The sequence below is a fragment of the Syngnathoides biaculeatus genome, chromosome 19 (assembly GCF_019802595.1).
Source record: "Syngnathoides biaculeatus isolate LvHL_M chromosome 19, ASM1980259v1, whole genome shotgun sequence".
Classification (NCBI taxonomy): domain Eukaryota; kingdom Metazoa; phylum Chordata; class Actinopteri; order Syngnathiformes; family Syngnathidae; genus Syngnathoides; species Syngnathoides biaculeatus.
The window spans coordinates 16,945,961-16,964,891 of record NC_084658.1 but is presented as its reverse complement, the minus strand read 5'-3'; the positions used below and the strand labels follow the sequence as shown (position 1 = coordinate 16,964,891).

The 18,931-nt window shown below is 47.3% G+C and overlaps 2 protein-coding genes across 4 annotated transcripts; both read left to right on the top strand.

Moving 5' to 3' along the window:
* The first annotated feature begins 933 nt into the window (after window positions 1-933).
* mbtps2 (membrane-bound transcription factor peptidase, site 2) lies at window positions 934-7,121 on the top strand. Its single transcript, XM_061805281.1, has 11 exons — window positions 934-1,250; window positions 1,766-1,914; window positions 2,140-2,278; window positions 2,465-2,568; window positions 2,942-3,069; window positions 4,326-4,444; window positions 4,542-4,722; window positions 4,827-4,924; window positions 4,997-5,186; window positions 5,522-5,597; window positions 5,813-7,121. The coding sequence occupies exons 1-11, from the start codon at window positions 1,176-1,178 to the stop codon at window positions 6,033-6,035; spliced, it is 1,482 nt and encodes a 493-aa protein (XP_061661265.1). The 5' UTR covers window positions 934-1,175; the 3' UTR covers window positions 6,036-7,121.
* Window positions 7,122-7,436: 315 nt separating this feature from the next.
* On the top strand, window positions 7,437-17,040 carry phex (phosphate regulating endopeptidase homolog, X-linked). Of its 3 annotated transcripts, XM_061805279.1 has the most exons (23): window positions 7,437-8,901; window positions 8,970-9,118; window positions 10,935-10,991; window positions 11,062-11,223; window positions 11,309-11,392; window positions 11,864-12,090; window positions 12,330-12,398; window positions 12,587-12,703; window positions 12,789-12,872; window positions 13,179-13,321; window positions 13,448-13,541; window positions 13,624-13,752; window positions 14,403-14,504; window positions 14,583-14,660; window positions 14,746-14,849; window positions 14,925-14,983; window positions 15,138-15,192; window positions 15,343-15,410; window positions 15,485-15,615; window positions 15,741-15,806; window positions 15,882-15,986; window positions 16,056-16,132; window positions 16,372-17,040. In XM_061805279.1, the coding sequence occupies exons 2-23, from the start codon at window positions 8,986-8,988 to the stop codon at window positions 16,472-16,474; spliced, it is 2,247 nt and encodes a 748-aa protein (XP_061661263.1). In that variant the 5' UTR covers window positions 7,437-8,901; window positions 8,970-8,985; the 3' UTR covers window positions 16,475-17,040. The 3 variants fall into 3 exon arrangements, 2 of the variants coding, with proteins under 2 accessions (XP_061661263.1, XP_061661264.1); XM_061805280.1 differs by lacking the exon at window positions 15,741-15,806; XR_009792729.1 differs by lacking the exons at window positions 16,056-16,132; window positions 16,372-17,040 and having other exon boundaries at window positions 15,712-15,806; window positions 15,882-15,926.
* The last annotated feature ends 1,891 nt before the right edge of the window (window positions 17,041-18,931 follow it).

Sequence of the window (18,931 nt, the reverse complement as noted above, 5' to 3'; positions counted from 1 at the left end):
TCCTGGATGCTCTGTTCTCTCCGAGGTCCTCTTCGGATACCTGACCTGCTTCCACCCGCCCCGATTGGCCGAGAGGGACGATAAGCTCCTCCCCCAATTTCACTGTTCAAAAAGTACAAATTACTTTCGAGCGTGTTTGCGCACAGACTGGGATCATCTTATGCACCTTTATTAATCTTCATACGTCACACGTAGTCGTCACTGATAACAACAACAACAACAACAAAATAACTCATTTAACCAACATTGGGATGCCAGAATTTGTATCTCAGCATAGTTATTATTATTATTATTTTACTTTGCAACTAAAGTATGTCAACCTCATATAACAGCGACACAGAGTTTTGCGCTCGAGGGCCACATTTTATTTTTCAATGGGTCAGGTCATCGAAAGAGTACTTAAAAAAAGTGCATGTAAAATATGTTAAATACTGTAAATATGTAACAGCTATTATAACATGGTAGAAATAATATGAATCCAGATATAAATATATATATTATTGGTTAGATTCCAATGCAGCAGTCTTAGCTATCTATCTATCTATCTATCTATCTATCTATCTATCTATCTATCTATCTATCTATCTATCTATCTATCTATCTATCTATCTATCTATCTATCTATCTATCTATCTATCTATCTATCTATCTATCTATCTATCTATCTATCTATCTATCTATCCATCATGTTGTCAATAACTTTCACTCTCCTGCTTGTATTGATAGTTTTCTGGATCTAAACTCGCGGAACATACTTTCCACGGTCTACCTTAGTCATTAAACCTTATTTATTAAATTACTGTGTTGTCATCATCAATATACTTAATACACTGTAGATTTATTTCCGCGCAACCGTTTGTGGGCGCAGTTCCGCACTCGAACTCTCAGTGGCAGTAGTGAGCAACTCGCCTACTATTTCATCTTTAGTGAAGTCGCCTGGGAGTGACGTCACGTACCCCGGAAGTGTTTTTCCGGCTGTCATTACTCTTCATCACTCTGCCACTGACTAACGTTTAAAATCTGTCTGTATTTGACGCTGGTGTTAGAATGGGTGTCGTTTGACGCTTGAGAACGTGTTCTTCTTTTGTTGGGCTGTGGCCGGAGACCCATGGAGGCGTTGGCGGAGTGCGGTTGATCGTGTCCTCGCCCCCTTCCCCCTCCGGAGCCGATGCACCATGATCCCCGTGTCCCTGTTGGTGTGCGTGCTGGCCGGCTGGTGTGCGGTGTACCTCGCAGACACGCTGCTACGGGTAAAACGAAACAAAACGTGTTTATTTTCGCTCTTAAATAGCACGTGGACTCCACTATGGGGTCTCCGAAAGGCTACAGAAAAAGCAACAACGGGCTGAGGACGTTGCTCGGATCACTCCAGTGATTTGAGTACTTTATTAGTAACAGTACTCACACCGTACTTGAGTAGAATGACAGATATTTATGTGTGTGTGTGTATATATATATATTAGTATTTTGAAAAGGTAAACATGTCAACATCAAATGTCATCAGGAAAAAAAAAATCCTCAAGTATATACAAGATAAATGTACTTATGGAGTGTAATGAAGTAAATGTACTTAAGGACTGTAATGAAGTAAATTACCTACATTATACTCATCAGAATTATGTCACAATGTCGTCATGCTTAACTGTACTCCCTAAATGGTACCGAAAGTGCATCTGGACACATTTCGGGTTCTGACAAAGGAAGGGAGGTGGGCAGAGAGAACGTAAATGTCGGCAAACTCAAAATCGCAAAAATTGTCTTGCAGTCGTCGCCGACGCACCGTATCGGCTACGAGTCGTGGCTGGCCAGGCGAGGCCTGATGCTGTCCCCGTTCCACGTCCGGTGGCAGACGACCATTTTCAACCGGCTCTTTGCGCACTGCGCCCGCATCCACCCGCGGGTGCTCTACCTCTGGTGAGGAAGGAGCCATTTGTTGCTTCGGCTGTGAAAAGTGTGTCCAAAAAAAAATAACTCGCATTGGGGTCAAGGGGTGCGATGACACAGATCATCCGGCAGATGGCGCCATAGTAGGCTGTGTGTGAATAACTGCCGCACACAGCGACGAAACAATTTTCTCTTTTGGAGCGTTTGGTTTACGTCCACGTGTTAAAAACTCCTCCCGATGTCCGCTCCCTCCAGGTTCAGCAGCGGCGTGGTTTTCGGCGTGGTGGCCATGCTGGCGTCGGTGGCGCTGTTGGTGAAGACGCTGCAGCAGACCCTCGCTCAGATGACCACGGACAATCCGCGCATCGGAGCCCAGCAGGCCCTGCAGGTGGTGGTACGTATCCCGGGAGATACTTTCAATCGGGAGTAACCAAAAACGTAACATATTTACGTGAGACGAAATATCGCAAAATCGAGCATGCTGACGGAACTATTTGCACACAATTAATTTTGCCATTTTTTTTTTTTTTTTAATTCTCTCTCATGGACAAATAAAATTTTATTGTTGTTATTTGTTCAGGTTCCTGGTGTCAACCTCCCCACCAGTCATCTGGCATACTTTTTCCTGGCCCTGCTGCTCAGCGGCGTCATACACGAGCTGGGCCACGCGGTGGCAGCACTGAGGTAAAAGCGCTCATCCTAAGTTGAATCGAGGCTTGGACATTTTTTGCAGATTGAACTTGTTGCATTTTTAATGCAAAAGGCTTCTTGAAAAATACCAAAATAAGATAAATATATTTAAAAATAAAATATTCCCAATCCCGCAACTTTGAAAACTCCCAGAATTTGGCGACCCGAGCCCCTGGTTGGTATACAGGACGGTCGACTGGGACCCAATTGTGACGCACTCGCCAGTGAAATAAATCATCCTAAAAATGTATAACCGAAGAAGCCTTTCGGGTTAAAGGTGAAACATCTTCAAAAAGTCAATAGCGTCCGATTGCCTCGATTGCGTCTTTTCCGGCCCGCTCTGAAGACAGCGTGCCCGCGCCCGCAGGGAGCAGGTGCGCGTCAACGGCTTCGGCATGTTCGTGTTCGTGGTGTACCCCGGCGCCTTCGTTGACCTCTTCACCACGCACCTCAACATCGTGTCGCCCGCCCAGCAGCTGCGCATCTTCTGTGCAGGTGAGGAACCCGTGTCGGCGCTTCCGTCCGATCGCGCCGGCCTGCCGTGACGCAAATTCATCTGAGGAATTTTGATCTTGTAAAACTGAAATGGATTTACAAATTAATTTGAGTCATGGTCGTATTTGAGTCGTATTTCAATGGGGAAAGTGGCTCACCAGCGGCCTCATGAGGACAAACGGCCGATATAGAAAAATCGAGGGCTGCAGCTCATGTTATGGCAGCTAGAGGGCAGCAGAGAGCAGCCTTCTCCCGCTGTGTTGATTTCCCCTCAGCGGTCCCAGCTGAGGCTTGCCGGGCGTGTTTCTTCCAAATGGACGCCTTTATTATTTCATCCCGTGGTGTACACTGATGCAATTTTAATGTTTTGAACATGTGCTCTACATTAGCTTGCTTTTTTTTTCCCCCCTTTCTCTGACAAAAGAAGCTATGTTAATCCCAAAGGAAAGAAAATCACAAAAATATCTTTCCCGAGAGCTCATGAGCAGTTTTCATTTCATGGTAAAAGTCCGGGAATGTTATTCCTGGTTTCGACGGACAATTCCGGAAAAAAAACCAAGCCGGCTCCATTTGGAGAAATTAGATCATCGAGATCCATGTGATCCATTTTTCCCTAAAATTGGATTTTTGTGATTGTGGTTACTTTATTCTTCACATGCTCAGCAGTCCTGCAATGTTTGTTTCATTAATTAGGGAATTTTTCCCATGAATTCGGTTGCATAAACTACACTTTTTTTTTTTTTTTAAATTGAGATGTTTTATTCATTTCTGAGATTAAATACTCTGTCAATTTTAGAAAAATCTATTTTTTTAAAAGATTTTGTATTTTCTTCAATGTGGTTGAGCTTGCTGTTTTTTTGTTTTTTTTTACAAAATCTGGTTAATTAGAATGTATGTATTCTAATTAGAAGGTATTTATTGTAATTAAACTATTTGACCCTTAAGTTAAATAGAATAGAATTAACAATTTAAACAATTATTATAATAATTGTTAAACTATTTGACTCTTCAGTTAAATAGCATGTTAATAAATGAAGAGAATTGTTTTCATCTTGTAAAATATGGCGAATTATGATGAGATTTTGTCATAAAATTAGAATTGTAAACATTTTAACGATGACAGACTATTAACTACTAAACTATTTTCGATCAACTTTTTTTTTTTTTTCATTTCACAAATGTTTGTCGGTGGCCGCTGAATGATGGCGAGCATGTGACGAGTGAGCTTTGTTTTGGTGTTTTCTCCCTCCCGCAAGGCGTGTGGCACAATTTCGTGTTGTGCGTGGCGGCGTTGGCGTTCCTCTTCCTGTTGCCGCTCTTCCTCTTCCCGCTGTACTCCAGCGGCGCGGGGGCGCTGGTCACTGAGGTGGCGCAGGTCGGTGCAGGCTGGCGTTCAAACCACAAAAAAGAAAAGTGTTCAAAGTCGATGTTTCTCTTTTTTTCTTTCGGACGGCGTTTGCGGTGCGCGACAGGGCTCGGCGGCCGACGGGCCCCGGGGCCTCTCGACGGGGGACATCGTGACGGCGCTGGAGGAGTGTCCCGTCGCCGGGGTGGAGGACTGGAACGGCTGCCTGGCTCGCCTCTCTCAAACGCCACAGACGGGATACTGCGTGCCCGCCGCCGGCCTGCAGCCCAGCTGGGCCCACGGGCGAGGTTGCTTTGTGCTTCGTCACTGTTGGAACGGTTTTCACTGTTCTGATGACTCCTCGGACGAAGGATTTGACCAATCTCACCAGTGCACTTGCGATACTTTTAAGCGTTCAAGCGACTGGACGGGACGATGGACTGCTGCAGCAACAACAGCCTGACGGACTTGTGCTTCTCCTACGTCAAGCCGCGCACCGCCGACAGAGAGGTGTGCCGCGCGTCCCCGTCGTTTTTTTTGGGGCTCTTTGAGTTGTTGACACTGACCAATTTCCGTCTGCAGTACGCCTGCATGCCGGTGCGCAAAATGGTGACGGGCAGCCACGTGTGCCGCAGCGACCGCGACTGCGACGCCGGCCTGGCCGTCTGCGTCACGCCCTCCCTGCAGAACCAGACCCGCTTCATCCGGGTGGCGCACCCGCCCGGCGACCACATGCTGTTCGTGGGCTACCCGCCGCATCTGCAGCACGCCGGTACTGAAATCTGCACCGCAAATGAACAATTTTGAACTTTGGCCACAATTCTGCAAAAAGCAACAAAACTTGATTTTTTTTTTTTTTGGGGGGGGGTTATTTTTAATGAATTCATGTAAGTCAGTGTTGTTTTTTTGATAAATTAGCTGCTCCAAAAATTCAACTTTATTGGAGCACTGAAAATAACACATCAACATCGGTGTTTATTTCCCGAGAAATGAAGTCTCCCCTGTAGCTTCACCAGATCTGCAATACAAATGAAGTGTTTTTTTTTTTTTTTTTTTTAATTTTTGGGACCACAAAAATATGTCTCTCACCCCTCCCCCCTTTTTTAGTGAGTCTGACCAACTTTGTGCCTCGCTTCGGTTTCCTGCACTTGGACCTGCCCGTCTTCTTGGAGACGTTCTGCAAGTATCCTTTTTTTTTTTTTTTTTTTTTTTTTTTTTTCAAGCTGTTTGTAAACATGAGGCTTCAGAATATTTGACAAATGATTGACGAGTGGCGACTTTAAGTTAAAAATTGCTGAGGGAAAAGAGAATTCTCTCGGCAGATGCACCATACCCTCAAAAATGAAATAGACAACAAATAGTTTTGGGTCGGGAGGTCCTTAACGCCGGCGCTCCCAGGTACGTGTTTTCCCTCTCGGGCGCCCTGGCGGTGGTCAACTCGGTGCCGTGCTTCGCTCTGGACGGCCAGTGGATGCTCAACGCCTTGCTGGAGGCCACCCTGGCCGGCGCGGTGGCGGACCGGCAGAAGCGCGAGCTGACGGGTTTCTTCCTGCTGCTGGCCGGCAGCGCCCTGCTGGCCGCCAACGTGGCGCTGGGCTTGTGGATGGTGACGGCGCGGTAACGAAATCGAACGCTGGCCCGTGGACCGGCGAAGACGTGAGCCAGAACCTTTTTCTGCTGATGGGACAAAAACCAAGAAGCGTTCTTGGCATTCGGCGTTTTCACATCTGCTGAATGATGTGAACAAACGACCGTGTTCAGTGCCGATCACTTGCTAATTTCTATCGTTTTTTTTTTTTTTTTTTTTTAACCTGCACCAAGGAGATAGATTGCGACTGTTCAAGATTTTTATTTTTTATCGGAGGGCGTGTGGAAAAAGTGCAGATGCGTGCTTAGGGTTAGGACACCATTTCTTGTTTTGCCAAGTATGGGAAATGAAGCTTCCAAATTATGAAAATGTCTCTGGTTTCAAACACTGCGGGCGTGTTTAATGAATTTGTGCAACACGTCCTTCTGAAAAAAATAATGATCTTCATCTTTGATTTTATTGATGCCGGTGCTACTTTTTTTCCTACATTAGAGTTGTAAAAACAAGTTTGCTTAAAGCGGCTGGACTGTGTCCCATTGGGTCGGCATGGGGATTTTCCGCACCCTGACAACGAGGCACTCCAAAAGGACCTACGTAAGTGCGACGCCCCTATCCAAGAACTGCAGCTCATCTGTGACTTTTGAGGACTGACGGACCCACACTCGCAGCTGACGACGAGGCACTCCAAAGGATCCACGCAAGGGCGACTCCCCTACCCAAGGTTTCCAGCTCCTTTGTGTGTTTTGAGGACTGACGGGCGCACACTCGCTGCTGACGACGAGGCGCTCCAAAGCGTGACTTTCCCACAAGTCCCTCCAAGAATTCCGACATCTTGAGTTTAATGCTACATCCCCACATTTCAATCCTCCTTTGTTGTCAGCACTGATTTTCAGAGATGTTGAACATATTTAGAAACATAATCAGTTAGCAGAAACAAATCTCTTGAGTGCATTTCATCCTTCATAACTGCCAGGGAAAGGATGTCGCCGCGTTGATGGCACAAGTGACTTTGCGGCAGTCGGCATCCTGCGACGTCCCCTCGTCTGTCTTTCGCTGTGTCGTTGATTAAATCCTTCAATAAAGTGCCGTCTGTCCTTCCGCACAAACGGACTCGTGGTGACGATGTTGAGACACTCTCACTCAGGTTTGTCTCCGGCCGTGTGCTTTAACGTCACGTCTCCAAATATTTGTGCGTCCCCCTGTCGACAGGTTGAAAAATGCTCTCAGAGTCGTACCGGAGGAAATGATTGGAGAAGGACGCCGGGGGATCCTCGTGTTTGCGTTGGGACGCCATCCGAAGGCCGAGTCCCTCCCCATCTTTGCGCACGTGGATTTCTACGTGCGTTTTTTTTTTTTTTTTTTTTTTTTCTCTTATCTCGCTCAGGCGACGGCCTGCGCAGTGTTTGGCCAAACGGGAGGAGGACGAGAAGAAGACAAATGAGGTGTTGACGGAGCTGCCCAAATCTCAAGGTCGGCACCCGGCATGTTGCAAATGTTTACTTGGTTGCTTTGCCACTACCTTGGTTCCGCCTTTCCCGGGCAGTTTTCGACTTTCTCTGTCCTCGTGATCTCGCCGTTGCTTTTATGAGGAGGACACAAGGAAATGAATTGACTGAGTCTAATATCTTTGTTCCAAGTAAAAAGTATTTGACAGAAATTCAAAAGGAAAAAAAAAATGCAACCTTAGACTTGAGAACTATCACGAGAATGTAATTTTCTAAAACAATACACAGATGACATGAACAAAAATATTGAATCAAATAAAGTGGACCACAAATATTTGGGAAAAATGAAAACCAATATTTTTATATAATTTTATTTCTGCAAATGCCAAAGTATTGGACAATGCGACAAAAAGTAAATATGAAGTAAAAAATATAAGGAGAAAATACAAACAAAAATACCAAGTAATTTAGATGAATATTTAGAAAAAAATCCCATTAGATAAGTACAAAATATTTGGAAAAACATGAAAAAAAAAAACGTTGAACAAATATTGATTAGAAAATGCAAAAGATTTAAGCAGGAACAAAAAATCTAGATGGAAAAACAAAAATAAAATACTTTACCACTGACCTGTCTCATCTTCACGTTTCCCTAGAATTTTGGGGAACCCCAAATTGTACCAACTCGGCCGGCGTCAGCCACCAAATCAATGAAAGGAACTTGAAAAAAAAAAAAAACCACAACTTTGACATCAGCACTATTCACCAAATGTAATTTATGACTTTGGAAGGAAGTTAGTTGACGATCACGAGCTCCTGTTTTTGTTTTGGAACGATTGTTGTGAGCTTTCTCCACACGGCGTGATCTCGATGAGCCGCGACAAGAATCAAGAGCGCTTGACAAACCGGGGGGGATGTTTTCAGATGCTCGGGAGGGAAGCCGAAAAAAAGCACGTGTCCAAATGAGGAAAAAGGACTACTGCACAAAAAATGTGATGGAGGTATAGAAAAATATGTAAATTAAGATGAAGAATTATGGAAGATGGAATAATCTTTAAAAAAATACTGGAAAATAATACAATTGTGCAATACACAATTATTTGTTATAGTATTACGAGGGGGGGTAAAAAAAAAGAATATTTTCGTGCTTTCACCGTGTTTCACGTGGCCACAATCGGCCTCCACCTTCACTTTGAGCACACGCGGCGATCAATTGATGTCAAGTTTGCCGGCGCCTGTCACAGTTTTGTCCGTCGTCCTTAAACCGAGTAAGCCGAGACGCGCCTGACGCGCCGCTTTCGGGTGGCGGCTTCTGGTTTTGTCCCTCGCGTATGAACTCTGGTCGAAGGCCTCACACACGCACACCGAGAGGGAGGAGTGACTCCGGGAGGGGCTTGAAGAGGCCGCCAGAACTCGGAGGAGCCGCAGAGTGACACCGTACAGCTGACCAGAAGGTAAGAAGCAATCACTCGCCATCCTTCTGTCATATTTCATTTCTCTTCACCTTACACGTGCTTGTAAGGAACCTGCCTTAAGTCATGGAAGCGGATCATTTAAGCGGCGGCGGTGGCGACGGTCCCAAATCCGAGCGGGGCAACAGCCGGCGCTACAGGACTGCGATGATCGTGTGTGCGTGTCTCTGTGGGGCTCTGCTGCTTGCGCTCTTAGTGGGTGAGTACACGCACGCTGCATTATAATTTGCAAGGAATTCAAAGTGTACCGAGTAGAGTACTCCGTGCAGACTAAATAAGGTCCAGGCACTCGTGTCAGACTATTTCTGGTTGATATAAGGTTTCCGAGGCCCACGTGCGACATGGACATCTCCGACTCGAATCCGGCCTCTCGGTTACAGGGTAAAGACGCAAAACGAGGCTGCTCGATTGGAATATTGGGAGGTGGATTAAAAATGCCGGGTGCCTTGCAGCCTGGAGGTTCTGGGTTCAAATCTCAGCTCCCGCATTCCAAAAACATGTGCGTCAACCTCAGTAGAGAAGATGGATCACAGAACGACATCGAGGCGTCAAACTCTGGGAAACGTGGCATCGATAAGTCACTGGCTAAATTCAGCGCTTTTGCAGAAACGCCAACGCTAGAAATAAAAGTATTGCTTTGGCCCCATTTTTGCGTTCAATAACTTGATTTGTACCATGTTAATCGCGGGCTACATAGTAGTCCTGGTTTCCCTCAGAGTTACCGTTACGACTGTGAAACCAGAAAAGTGCAACCGCGTCGTCATATTTGCACACAAAATTTTTATTTAACTGGTTTGGGAGTCAGAAATCCAGGGTAATTGGGTATTTTAACCGTTGTTTATGTTTGGTAACAAAAAAGTTTGCAATACCTCAACGTTATTTCTGATATTTGATACAGATTTTCACAAGAATCATGGAAGCCTTCGCGGGCCACATGGTATCACGTGGAGGGCCGGATCTGGCCCACGGGCGTTGACTTTGACATCCGTGCAATAGTATCTTATTCATATCATGCATCTCAAATGTATCTGTAACTTGTTTTCACTTATTGTCTAAAAACATCCAGTTTCAATCTTGAGGTGACGTAATGACCTCGGGACTGACCAAAAGCATCAATTTGTGGAGAAAAAAAAAAAAAAAATGACATTGACCATATTTGGTCAGGCGGGCTTTCCGCTCTGTAAGTGTCACATGGTGTATTTTCATACGCTTGCGCCTTTGGGCGGGAACCAAATGTCCAATTTTAGCTCGGGAAGTATGGAAGTCGTGTTTATGCTGCTGCGGGGCCGCATCGGGAAATGGTTGTTGTCCCGCGAGCGCCGCTGCGATGACATCTGTACGCGCCAATCGAGGAGCGTTCACATAATGTCCAACAATTTTGGTCGCGTGGCACATTTAGCAACGTTTAAATGTACACGTTCCGCTCGAGTGTGTGTGTGTGTGTGTGTGTCTGCGTTTGGCATTCTTGTGGTCACGCTGAAGCGCAATTACGCTACGCGGCGCGTTCAACTCGCCCACTCTGATGCGAACCCTCTCGTATCTCACCATGCGTGTGACCGCGCACAAGAATGCCAAGTGCTCCACTTTTTTTGGTTTTCTTTCTCGTTTTCAAGCCGCGGTCATCTTCCCGCGCGGCAATTGCGGTCGGGTGTCGGTCAGCGGCGTTTTCCCGAAGGCGATTTACTCGGGAAATTTCTGTCATCCGTCGGCATGTTACTGCGAAATCGGGGAAGGGGAATTTGTGTGTGTGTGTCTGTGTGTGTTGGGGGGGGGGAATGATTCTGTAAAACCCAAAAGCCGCCCCAAAGAGGCGCCTGAATCGCTTTGGACAGGAAATGATGGGTCAGAGCATTAAGTGCACCTGCACGTGAATTTCCGAGAGCGCTTATCCTCTTCCGGTGATGGAGAACAAACGGATTTGGCTAGAGAAGCAGGCTCCGCCCGCTCATGACTGGTCACGGCCAATAGCGAGCCACGTATGGACAACACCTATGGACAATTTTCCTCCCCTTCAGTGTCCCAAAGAAGCAAACAGCAGGAGTTCTGCCTGACTCCCGAGTGCATCGAGGCGGGTGAGAGCAACGACTTTTGTTTTTTGTGCAAGATCAGAACCAGAATCTGATTTCTTTCTCTCTCGTGTAGCCGGATCTATTCTGAGTAAAATGGACAAGTCGGTCGACCCCTGCGACGACTTCTACACCTTCTCCTGCGGCGGTTGGCTGGAGAACAATCCCATTCCCGAGGACTCGTCCTCGTACGGGATCTACCCGTGGCTCCGCCAGCAGGTGGACGTGCGGCTCAAGGGTACAAAGTATTTTTTTTTTTTTTTTTTTTTTTTTTTTTTTTTGGGCATAAAAAACATCTATTGCTCATCATTTTTGTCCCTCAGAATTACTCGAAATGCCCACCGAGCCCGACGAGCTGGAGGCGGTGACCAAGGCCAAAATCCTCTACCGCTCCTGCATGAACGAGAGTGAGTGGCCCACAAAAACCGGACGGGGAGACGCTTTTTATTGCCAATCAAGACTTTTACGCGGACAAATGGCTATTAAAACAAAACCCAAATAATACAGAACATAAAATTGGGAAAAAAAAGACAATATTGGAAACAAATCAGTGTTATGGCAATAATATTAGTTTGAAAATAAAATATAAGGAATGAAAGGGAATATTGGTAAATAATAGTTGTACAGGTTTTTTTAAAATCAAGGATTCAATCAATCAAAAATATATGAAAATAGAATTACACATGCACATGAGAATATATACAGACAAAATACAATCAAACAGAAAATACCGAAATATTAGAAAATAAGTCACAAATATTAAGAAAAATAGACTTAAAAAAAAGTACACATGTCAGGGAAAAAAAACAAGAGTGGAAAAATAAACAAATATTTCCTGGAAAAAAAATGGTAGAAATCCACAACCGTGCGGTGTCCAGGTTTGCTGGAGGAGGCGGACGCGCAGCCCGTGCTGAGGACGCTCCAGCGGCCCGAGTTCCGCTGGCCCGTGTTGGGCGACGGCCTGGGCGGCGACTTCCGCTGGTCCGAGCAGGACTGGAGCCTCCTGCGGACTCTGGCCCGCGTCAGGAACCAGCACAGCAACAGCGTCCTCATCAGGATCTACGTCTCCCCCGACGACAAGAACTCCTCCGAATACGTCATCAAGGTTTGCACAAGTCTTTACAAGCAAAAAGACACAAAAATGGAACCAAATGACGTGGTGGTGGCTCTTAAATAAAGCGCCACGGATGGGCGATTGTCACCCGTGTTTGTGCTACCCAGGTGCATTCTGGGATCTTTGCCTTCCCCCCAGTTTTTTTTACGCTTCGGTGAATCTAAACACAAAGTTGATCCCCAGACGTTTACAGTCTTTTTTTTTTTTTTTTTTCTTATCTTTTAACGTAGCTGGATCAGGCCTCCTTGTGTCTGCCGTCGAGGGAAGACTACATCACGAACACCTCCGATGCACAGAGGGTGACTTTCCTATCACACAGAGGGGGGGGGGGGGAGCCTACTTGAACTTCAGAACTTTATTCTGGGTTCATCATCAGACGCACTAGAATCTTTATTTAATATCAGAAAAACCTGGCATTTCAAGGGGGGTGTGTAGACTTTTTATATCCACAGCCAGCATTCAAGGGCACGTGTCTGTGTGCTTGCAGTACCGCGCGGCCTTGCTGAGCTTGATGGTGGACACGGCCGTCATGCTGGGCGCCCCCCACAAAGCGGCGCGGGTCCAGATGGAGAAAGCGCTGGACTTTGAGACCAAACTGGCTCGCGTAAAAAGGCCGCCTTCGCGGACGGAGCCGTAAAACGTGGACCGGACGGGACGTGTACTCGTGCTTTTGCCCCCCACCCCCGCAGATCCTGATTCCCTTCGAGAACCGCACCAGCGAGAACATGTACAACAGATACACGCTGTCGCGACTGCAGCGCCACTTCCCGCAGGTGCGCGTGCAGCATTCGCCAAACTTGGCTTCAGCACCTGCAAATATTTTGGGGGTTATTACAGGATAATAACCTAAATGTGTTCTCAAGGACATATTTTACATTGTTTGTTTTGTTTCATTTTTTTCTTTGACATTTATTGTCCTTTTCTAAAAAAAGTTTGAGGTTGCTCTTTAATAGTTCTCCAGCGGGCACATTTGCCAACGTCCCCCTCGTGGGTGAAAGTGGCTCAGGGGTCGGTTTTTTCGCATCAGGATCTCCCGTGTGAGTAAATTGTGGTCTCCTCCTTGGTCTGGTGGTCTTCAGTTGGACTGGATGTTCTTGGTGAAGGCGGTGGTGGAGTCCGACAGCGACCCCTCCCGCGTCGTCTCCCCCTCGGAAGCCGTCATCGTACGAGCGCCGCAGTACTTCCGGGAGCTGCTCAAGCTCATCGACGCCACGGACCCGAGGTACCCGCCCACGGGGGACGGGGGACGGCCTCCGGGGGGGGGGGGTCCCGTCTCTCATTACGGCAAAATTAACGCTGGCTGATGAGCTTCCACGTCGCCGCCTAATTAATATCTCGCTTCCTGCAGGACCGTCGCCAACTACGTACAGTGGAGGGCGGTTTTTTCCAAGCTCACCACCCTCAGCCGACGCTTCCTCTACAGATATTTGGATTATGCCAGGGTCACTTCTGTTATTCTAGTGGATACGCGATGAGCGTGCACTATGAATGCAGTAATCGTAATAATCACTTTGCGTCCGGCAGGTAACCACGGGAACCACGTCTCTGACGCCGCGTTGGGACAAGTGCGTCAACTACGTCGAGAACTCCCTGATGTACGCCACGGGCCGCCTCTTTGTCGACGCCCACTTCCAGGAGGACAAGAAACACATGGTGCGTGGTGTCTGTCATATTTTGTCTCGCCACCTTCGCCGTTTTCCGCATCCTTCTAAGGATGTACTTGCGAGGCAGTTTGAGCTAGTACTACTTGTGAGGATGCGTCCTTTTGAGGGCGCTTCCCCTGTGATGTGTCCTTCCCAGGATGCAACCTTGTGACGAGGCCGTGCCTTTTGTAAGGACGTCGTCGTTTTCGCTCTTGAGGAGATTGTGTGAAGTCGCCGGTGTCAAACTCAAGGCCCGGGGGCCCAGATCTGCCCCGCCACATGATTTTATTTGGCCCGTCAAGCCACATCTAGAATGTTAAGTTCCACAATTCTTGTAAAAGTCTGCACCAAAATTTCAAATTGTCACGTATCGTTCATGATAAAGTTGAGGTTTTTCAAGCATGTTTGTGTTAGTTGAATAACACACTAGCGTTGATTTCTGATTCCAAAACTCGTTCACAAATTGATGATGTAAACGTGATGGGATGATTAAATGTTTTTGTTCCGCGGTCATAACGGCTCTGAGTGAAACGGGAAGGACAATGTGGCGAGAGGTTGCATGCCATCATTTTGACGTCACGAAGGATGCATTAGCATTAGCAACAGAAGCTATTCTACGAGTGGGTTTGGGTCAAAGCTGAAGCTAAGAACTCTCCTCAGATGGACGAGCTGATTGACGGCGTCCGCTGGGCGTTCGTGGACATGCTGCAGAAGGAGAACGATTGGATGGACGAGGCCACCAAGACGAGAGCCGTGGAAAAGGTTACGTCGATTATTATTATTATTATTTTCATTTCTTCTTTTTTGTCCGCGTTTTAAAGTCACATCGTCGTCCCTCAGGCGCACGCCGTCCTGGCCAAAGTGGGCTACCCCGACTTCATCCGGAATGACAGCTACCTCAACGGCAACTTGGAGGAGGTTGGCGTCGTCGCTCCCTCCCTGCGGAGGAATCTCCGTCGTTGCAGCCGCGTCCAGAACTGATCCTCTGAATCCGCGTTCTCAGCTGGACTTCGACGAGACCGACTTCTACGGGAACGTGCTGCAGACGCTGAAGTTCATCGCTCAGTCCGACGTGGCCTGGCTCCGAAAGACGGTCCCGCGCACGGAGTGAGCGCACCGTTTGTGCCCCCGAAGTCCTTTTCGGCCGTCGGCGTAATCCCGTCTTCGTTTTTTGCGCTGCAGGTGGTTCACCAGCCCCACCACGGTCAACGCCTTCTACAGCTCCTCCACCAACCAGATCAGTACGACGAAATTCTTCTGCCATTATTCAAAGTGTGACCGTAATCATCATCACGGCGTTGCGCATTTGAAATGTTTTTCAAATCTGTTTTTGGATTGCTTTCCGTTATGATGAAGGAGGCGCTACGCCACCAAAAATGTCAATTTCCCTCGTAGGATTCCCTGCCGGTGAGCTCCAGAAACCTTTCTTTTGGGGGAAAGAGTATCCAAGGTGAGATTCGAAGTCCGCACTGGCTCTTTTAGAACATTTTAGGATCCAAGTTCTCCGCGCTTCATAGATAATTGTCCGCAATTGTCAACTGGGCCACCAGAGGTCGTCTGCGGACCAGCTCGACCGACCTGTCCTCTTGTCGTCTTGCAGGTCATTGAGTTACGGCGCCATCGGCGTGATCGTCGGACACGAGCTGACGCACGGGTTCGACAATAACGGTAAACACTTAATTAGCGGTAATGATCGTGACTTTGAGTTACCGCCAGTTTGTCCCTTTTCTTCGGCGTAACAGGAAGGAAGTACGACAAGGACGGCAACCTGGACCAGTGGTGGAGCAACGCCTCGGTGACGGCCTTCACAGACAAAACTCAGTGTATGGTGGAGCAGTACAACGACTACTCCTGGGAGGAGGCGGGACTGAACGTGAGAAGCCGAAAAACACGCCCAATGGATATTTGGACACAAACGGTGGCGCAACACCGTGTTTGTAGACAGACAGCATAACAATACTCACTGCAGAGAGCGCGATGACGGTTGTCGGCGTGCAGGTCCGCGGTAAGAGGACGCTAGCGGAGAACATCGCAGACAACGGCGGAATGAGACAAGCCTTCAGGGTACGATCACATCAGCGGGGGTGTCACGGATGAGCCAGGTCCGATTGTCGTTTTTTTTTTTTTTGTCCACGCCAGGCGTACCGGCGCTGGGTGGACGAGAGCCGAGGCGGCGCGGAGGAGCCGCTCCTGCCCGGCGTGGGACTGGACAACAACCAGCTCTTCTTCCTGAGCTACTCGCATGTAAGGACGCGAACCCGCCAGCTGGGGGCGCCGCGCCGCGTCTGACGCGCTCGTTTGCTGCGCTCGCAGGTCCGCTGCAACTCGTACAGAGTCGAGGCCGCCAGAGACCAGATACAGAGCGGTGCGCACAGTCCACCCAAGTACAGGTGAGGGACACGCTCACGCCAACTTTCCCTCAAAATGAAGCTCCTCAACTGCTTTCGACATAGTTCCTGGTTGCCGAGATGGTGCCAAACGCCACTTGAACATACAGCAGTTCTCCTCGCGCTACTTTTGCGCAAATGAAGCTCGTATTTTGTCCGGCTGCTTTCTGTATTGGAACGTGAACGTCGGATTCTGCCGTATGTCCGTCAAATCGGTCCGGTTGGTTCCGCCCCACTTGCAGGGTGATCGGCGCCATGAGTAACTTCCCCGAGTTCAGCAGGGCCTTCGGCTGCCCCGACCCGTCCGTCATGAACAGAGGCGCGCGCTCCTGCCGGGTGTGGTGACCTTTCAACACAATTTTTTTGGTCAGGGGACAGGTTTGTAAAAACTTTATCGTTATTGTTATCGTTTTTATTATGACTGGAGTGCATCCATCATCCATTTTTTTTCAAACCACTTAACCTCAACATTTTTGTAACCGTGACAAGATTCTCAATGAAGCTTTGGATGTTTTTATTTTTTTTCATTATTTACAGCCCCTACACGATGAACGATGTATTCCATTTTTTTTTTCATGAAATCATCATCATAGTAACTTTTTCATAGTGATTTTTCTTGTTTTTTTTTTTTTTTTGTCAAATGGCAATATGATCGATTTCTCCAAGCAAATTTGAGAAGAAATCCAATGAACGAGGACATTTTTAAATGTGTATTATACTACGTCATTATTATAAATGTATAATATTTGCTACTTTTGAATGATTACAAAAGTCTGCGACATACTACAAATGTTTTACGGTATTTCATACTCACTGTGACAATAATCATTCAGGGTTAACATGTTCTAACATCCATATTTATTTATTTTGAATTTGAAATGATTAAAAAATAAATGTGGTTTGAAACGAAATATTTCACGTCGATAATTATTTCACAGGCTGACGAGACTACGATGATGCTGTGGTCCAGATGTTGCCGTGGCAACTGTCCCTGCAGCCTTTTCAGCTCAAACTCAAATTGATTAGGAGCATATTTAACATATATGATGAATTATTTCCTCAATTTCCTGAGCTCATTAATATTGTAGATGTGGCAAAGTAAAAAAAAAAAAAGTTCCTCCTAGCAAAAGGTTGCAAAATGAACGCGACCCAGTAAAATTATTTTTAGTTTGTTTTTCTTGTTTTTGTGAATGGCGCCAGGTTATTGTTTACACAAAATGACACATTGTCTCGCGCGGGTGGATGCCTGGCGGTCGCCACGGCGACGCACCGCATGGTCGTTCTTATCAGGGTCATCCCGAATGCGATTGTTTGCGTCTTTGAGTGGCAGGCGGGCGGGGGGTGCCACCGTTAATGACGCGTATCCGTGGCAACCCCGGCCGCCGGGCATTGCACCAGTTGGGAGCCACAAATACGAACGACGACGATGCGCATAATTCATGCCAATTGCGTGAAGCCGCCGTGTTCGCGGTTGCCGCTCGTTTGTTTGACCCTTTCCACCTTTTGCCATATTCATATTGCGCACGTTACAGCGAGATGCCACCAGATGGCGCCCTAAAAATTATTTCACATTAAACCTGAGCACCAGAACCATAAATAGTTGATTTTCTTTTCGGCAAGTAATTTAGGCTCGCTTCCGGAAAACATTCCTTGTCATCATTGTTTTTCGATGTTCCTTTTTTTTTTGTCACAGCGCCATCTGCTGGCTCTGGTGGGACACTATGGAAAATGCCCAATAATTTTTTTTGCCCTTTCCTATCGTGCCCGCGGAGTTTGGGCGTCCGAGCCCAGAACCGCAGAACGCCGACCGCTTTTTCCCAGCGCGCCGCCATGTTTCTGTTTTTGTCTTCTCGGTCCAATTGTCCGTGGAGACCACAATTTATGTCTGCCTCCCCTGGTCCATAATTAAATCTTTGCGCGCAGGCCCCGCCCTGACCTCAGCCTCCAACCGGGCCCGCGAGCGTTCTGTTCCGCGTGTCCAGACGTCATTTAAAAAAAAAAGACGGACGCTCAGCACCCGGCCGCCGAGTCAATACGCCGCCAGGCTGTAGCAGGTCCGAACGGCAAAATGTCTTCATTTAAGGCCCAAATTCATCTGTCCCGGTCCAATTCCACATCCCTTTTGCTTCACGTCGTCTGATCCAAACATGCGGCGGACTGCTTCGGAGACGGGAAAAAAAAACAAACATTTGCATGACTGAGGGAAAGAAACGTGAAGAGCTTCTTTCTTTACGAAGGATGTAGCCAAAGGAACCGCTCGGACCCGCACGCAAGTCTTGAATAACGCAAGAAACCCGTTATAAATAGCACGGCAGGAAGTCTTGCTCACGTTTGAGTCTGCCATAAACCCGGAGAGCCGCTCATGACGACTTCAGTTATGTCAGAGCTCCCCGAGGCCCTCGCGCCTTTCGTTTCCCGTCCTGCGCTTCTTTGCTTCCTTCCTGCGTCGGGAGACGCTCGCTCGCTCGCTCGCTCGTCGGCGCTCGCGTCCTCACCTGATTGCGGGCGGCCGGCGACGGCTGATTGGGGCTTCAATGGATCATGGAAAAAATACAACATGGAAACTCGTAGCCGTCAAGTGTTCATTCTGTTATTGTCTCTGCTTTTCATTTCAATCATTCTACTGAAGAACTTCCAAGTCTTGAGAATTCCCAAAACCAGGTTTAGATCAGCATCACTGTAAGCAGGATACGCATATCGATAATCAAGTTGGATTTGATCATCAATGTCAGCGAATAATTGGTTGATGATTGTCTGTGACACTCAATACACATATTGTAATCGAATTGGTGCATATTGATC

Bases quoted from the DNA above. Each gene is read 5' to 3' on its own strand.
- phex (XM_061805279.1), top strand. From the start codon at position 8,986: ATGGAAGCGGATCATTTAAGCGGCGGCGGTGGCGACGGTCCCAAATCC. The intron at 11,224-11,308 runs GTACAAAGTATT...TTTGTCCCTCAG, and splicing joins GGTGGACGTGCGGCTCAAGG to AATTACTCGAAATGCCCACC. The intron at 16,133-16,371 runs GTGAGGGACACG...CCCCACTTGCAG, and splicing joins CACAGTCCACCCAAGTACAG to GGTGATCGGCGCCATGAGTA.
- mbtps2 (XM_061805281.1), top strand. From the start codon at position 1,176: ATGATCCCCGTGTCCCTGTTGGTGTGCGTGCTGGCCGGCTGGTGTGCG. The intron at 4,925-4,996 runs GTGTGCCGCGCG...TTCCGTCTGCAG, and splicing joins CGCGCACCGCCGACAGAGAG to TACGCCTGCATGCCGGTGCG. The intron at 5,598-5,812 runs GTATCCTTTTTT...CGGCGCTCCCAG, and splicing joins TTCTTGGAGACGTTCTGCAA to GTACGTGTTTTCCCTCTCGG.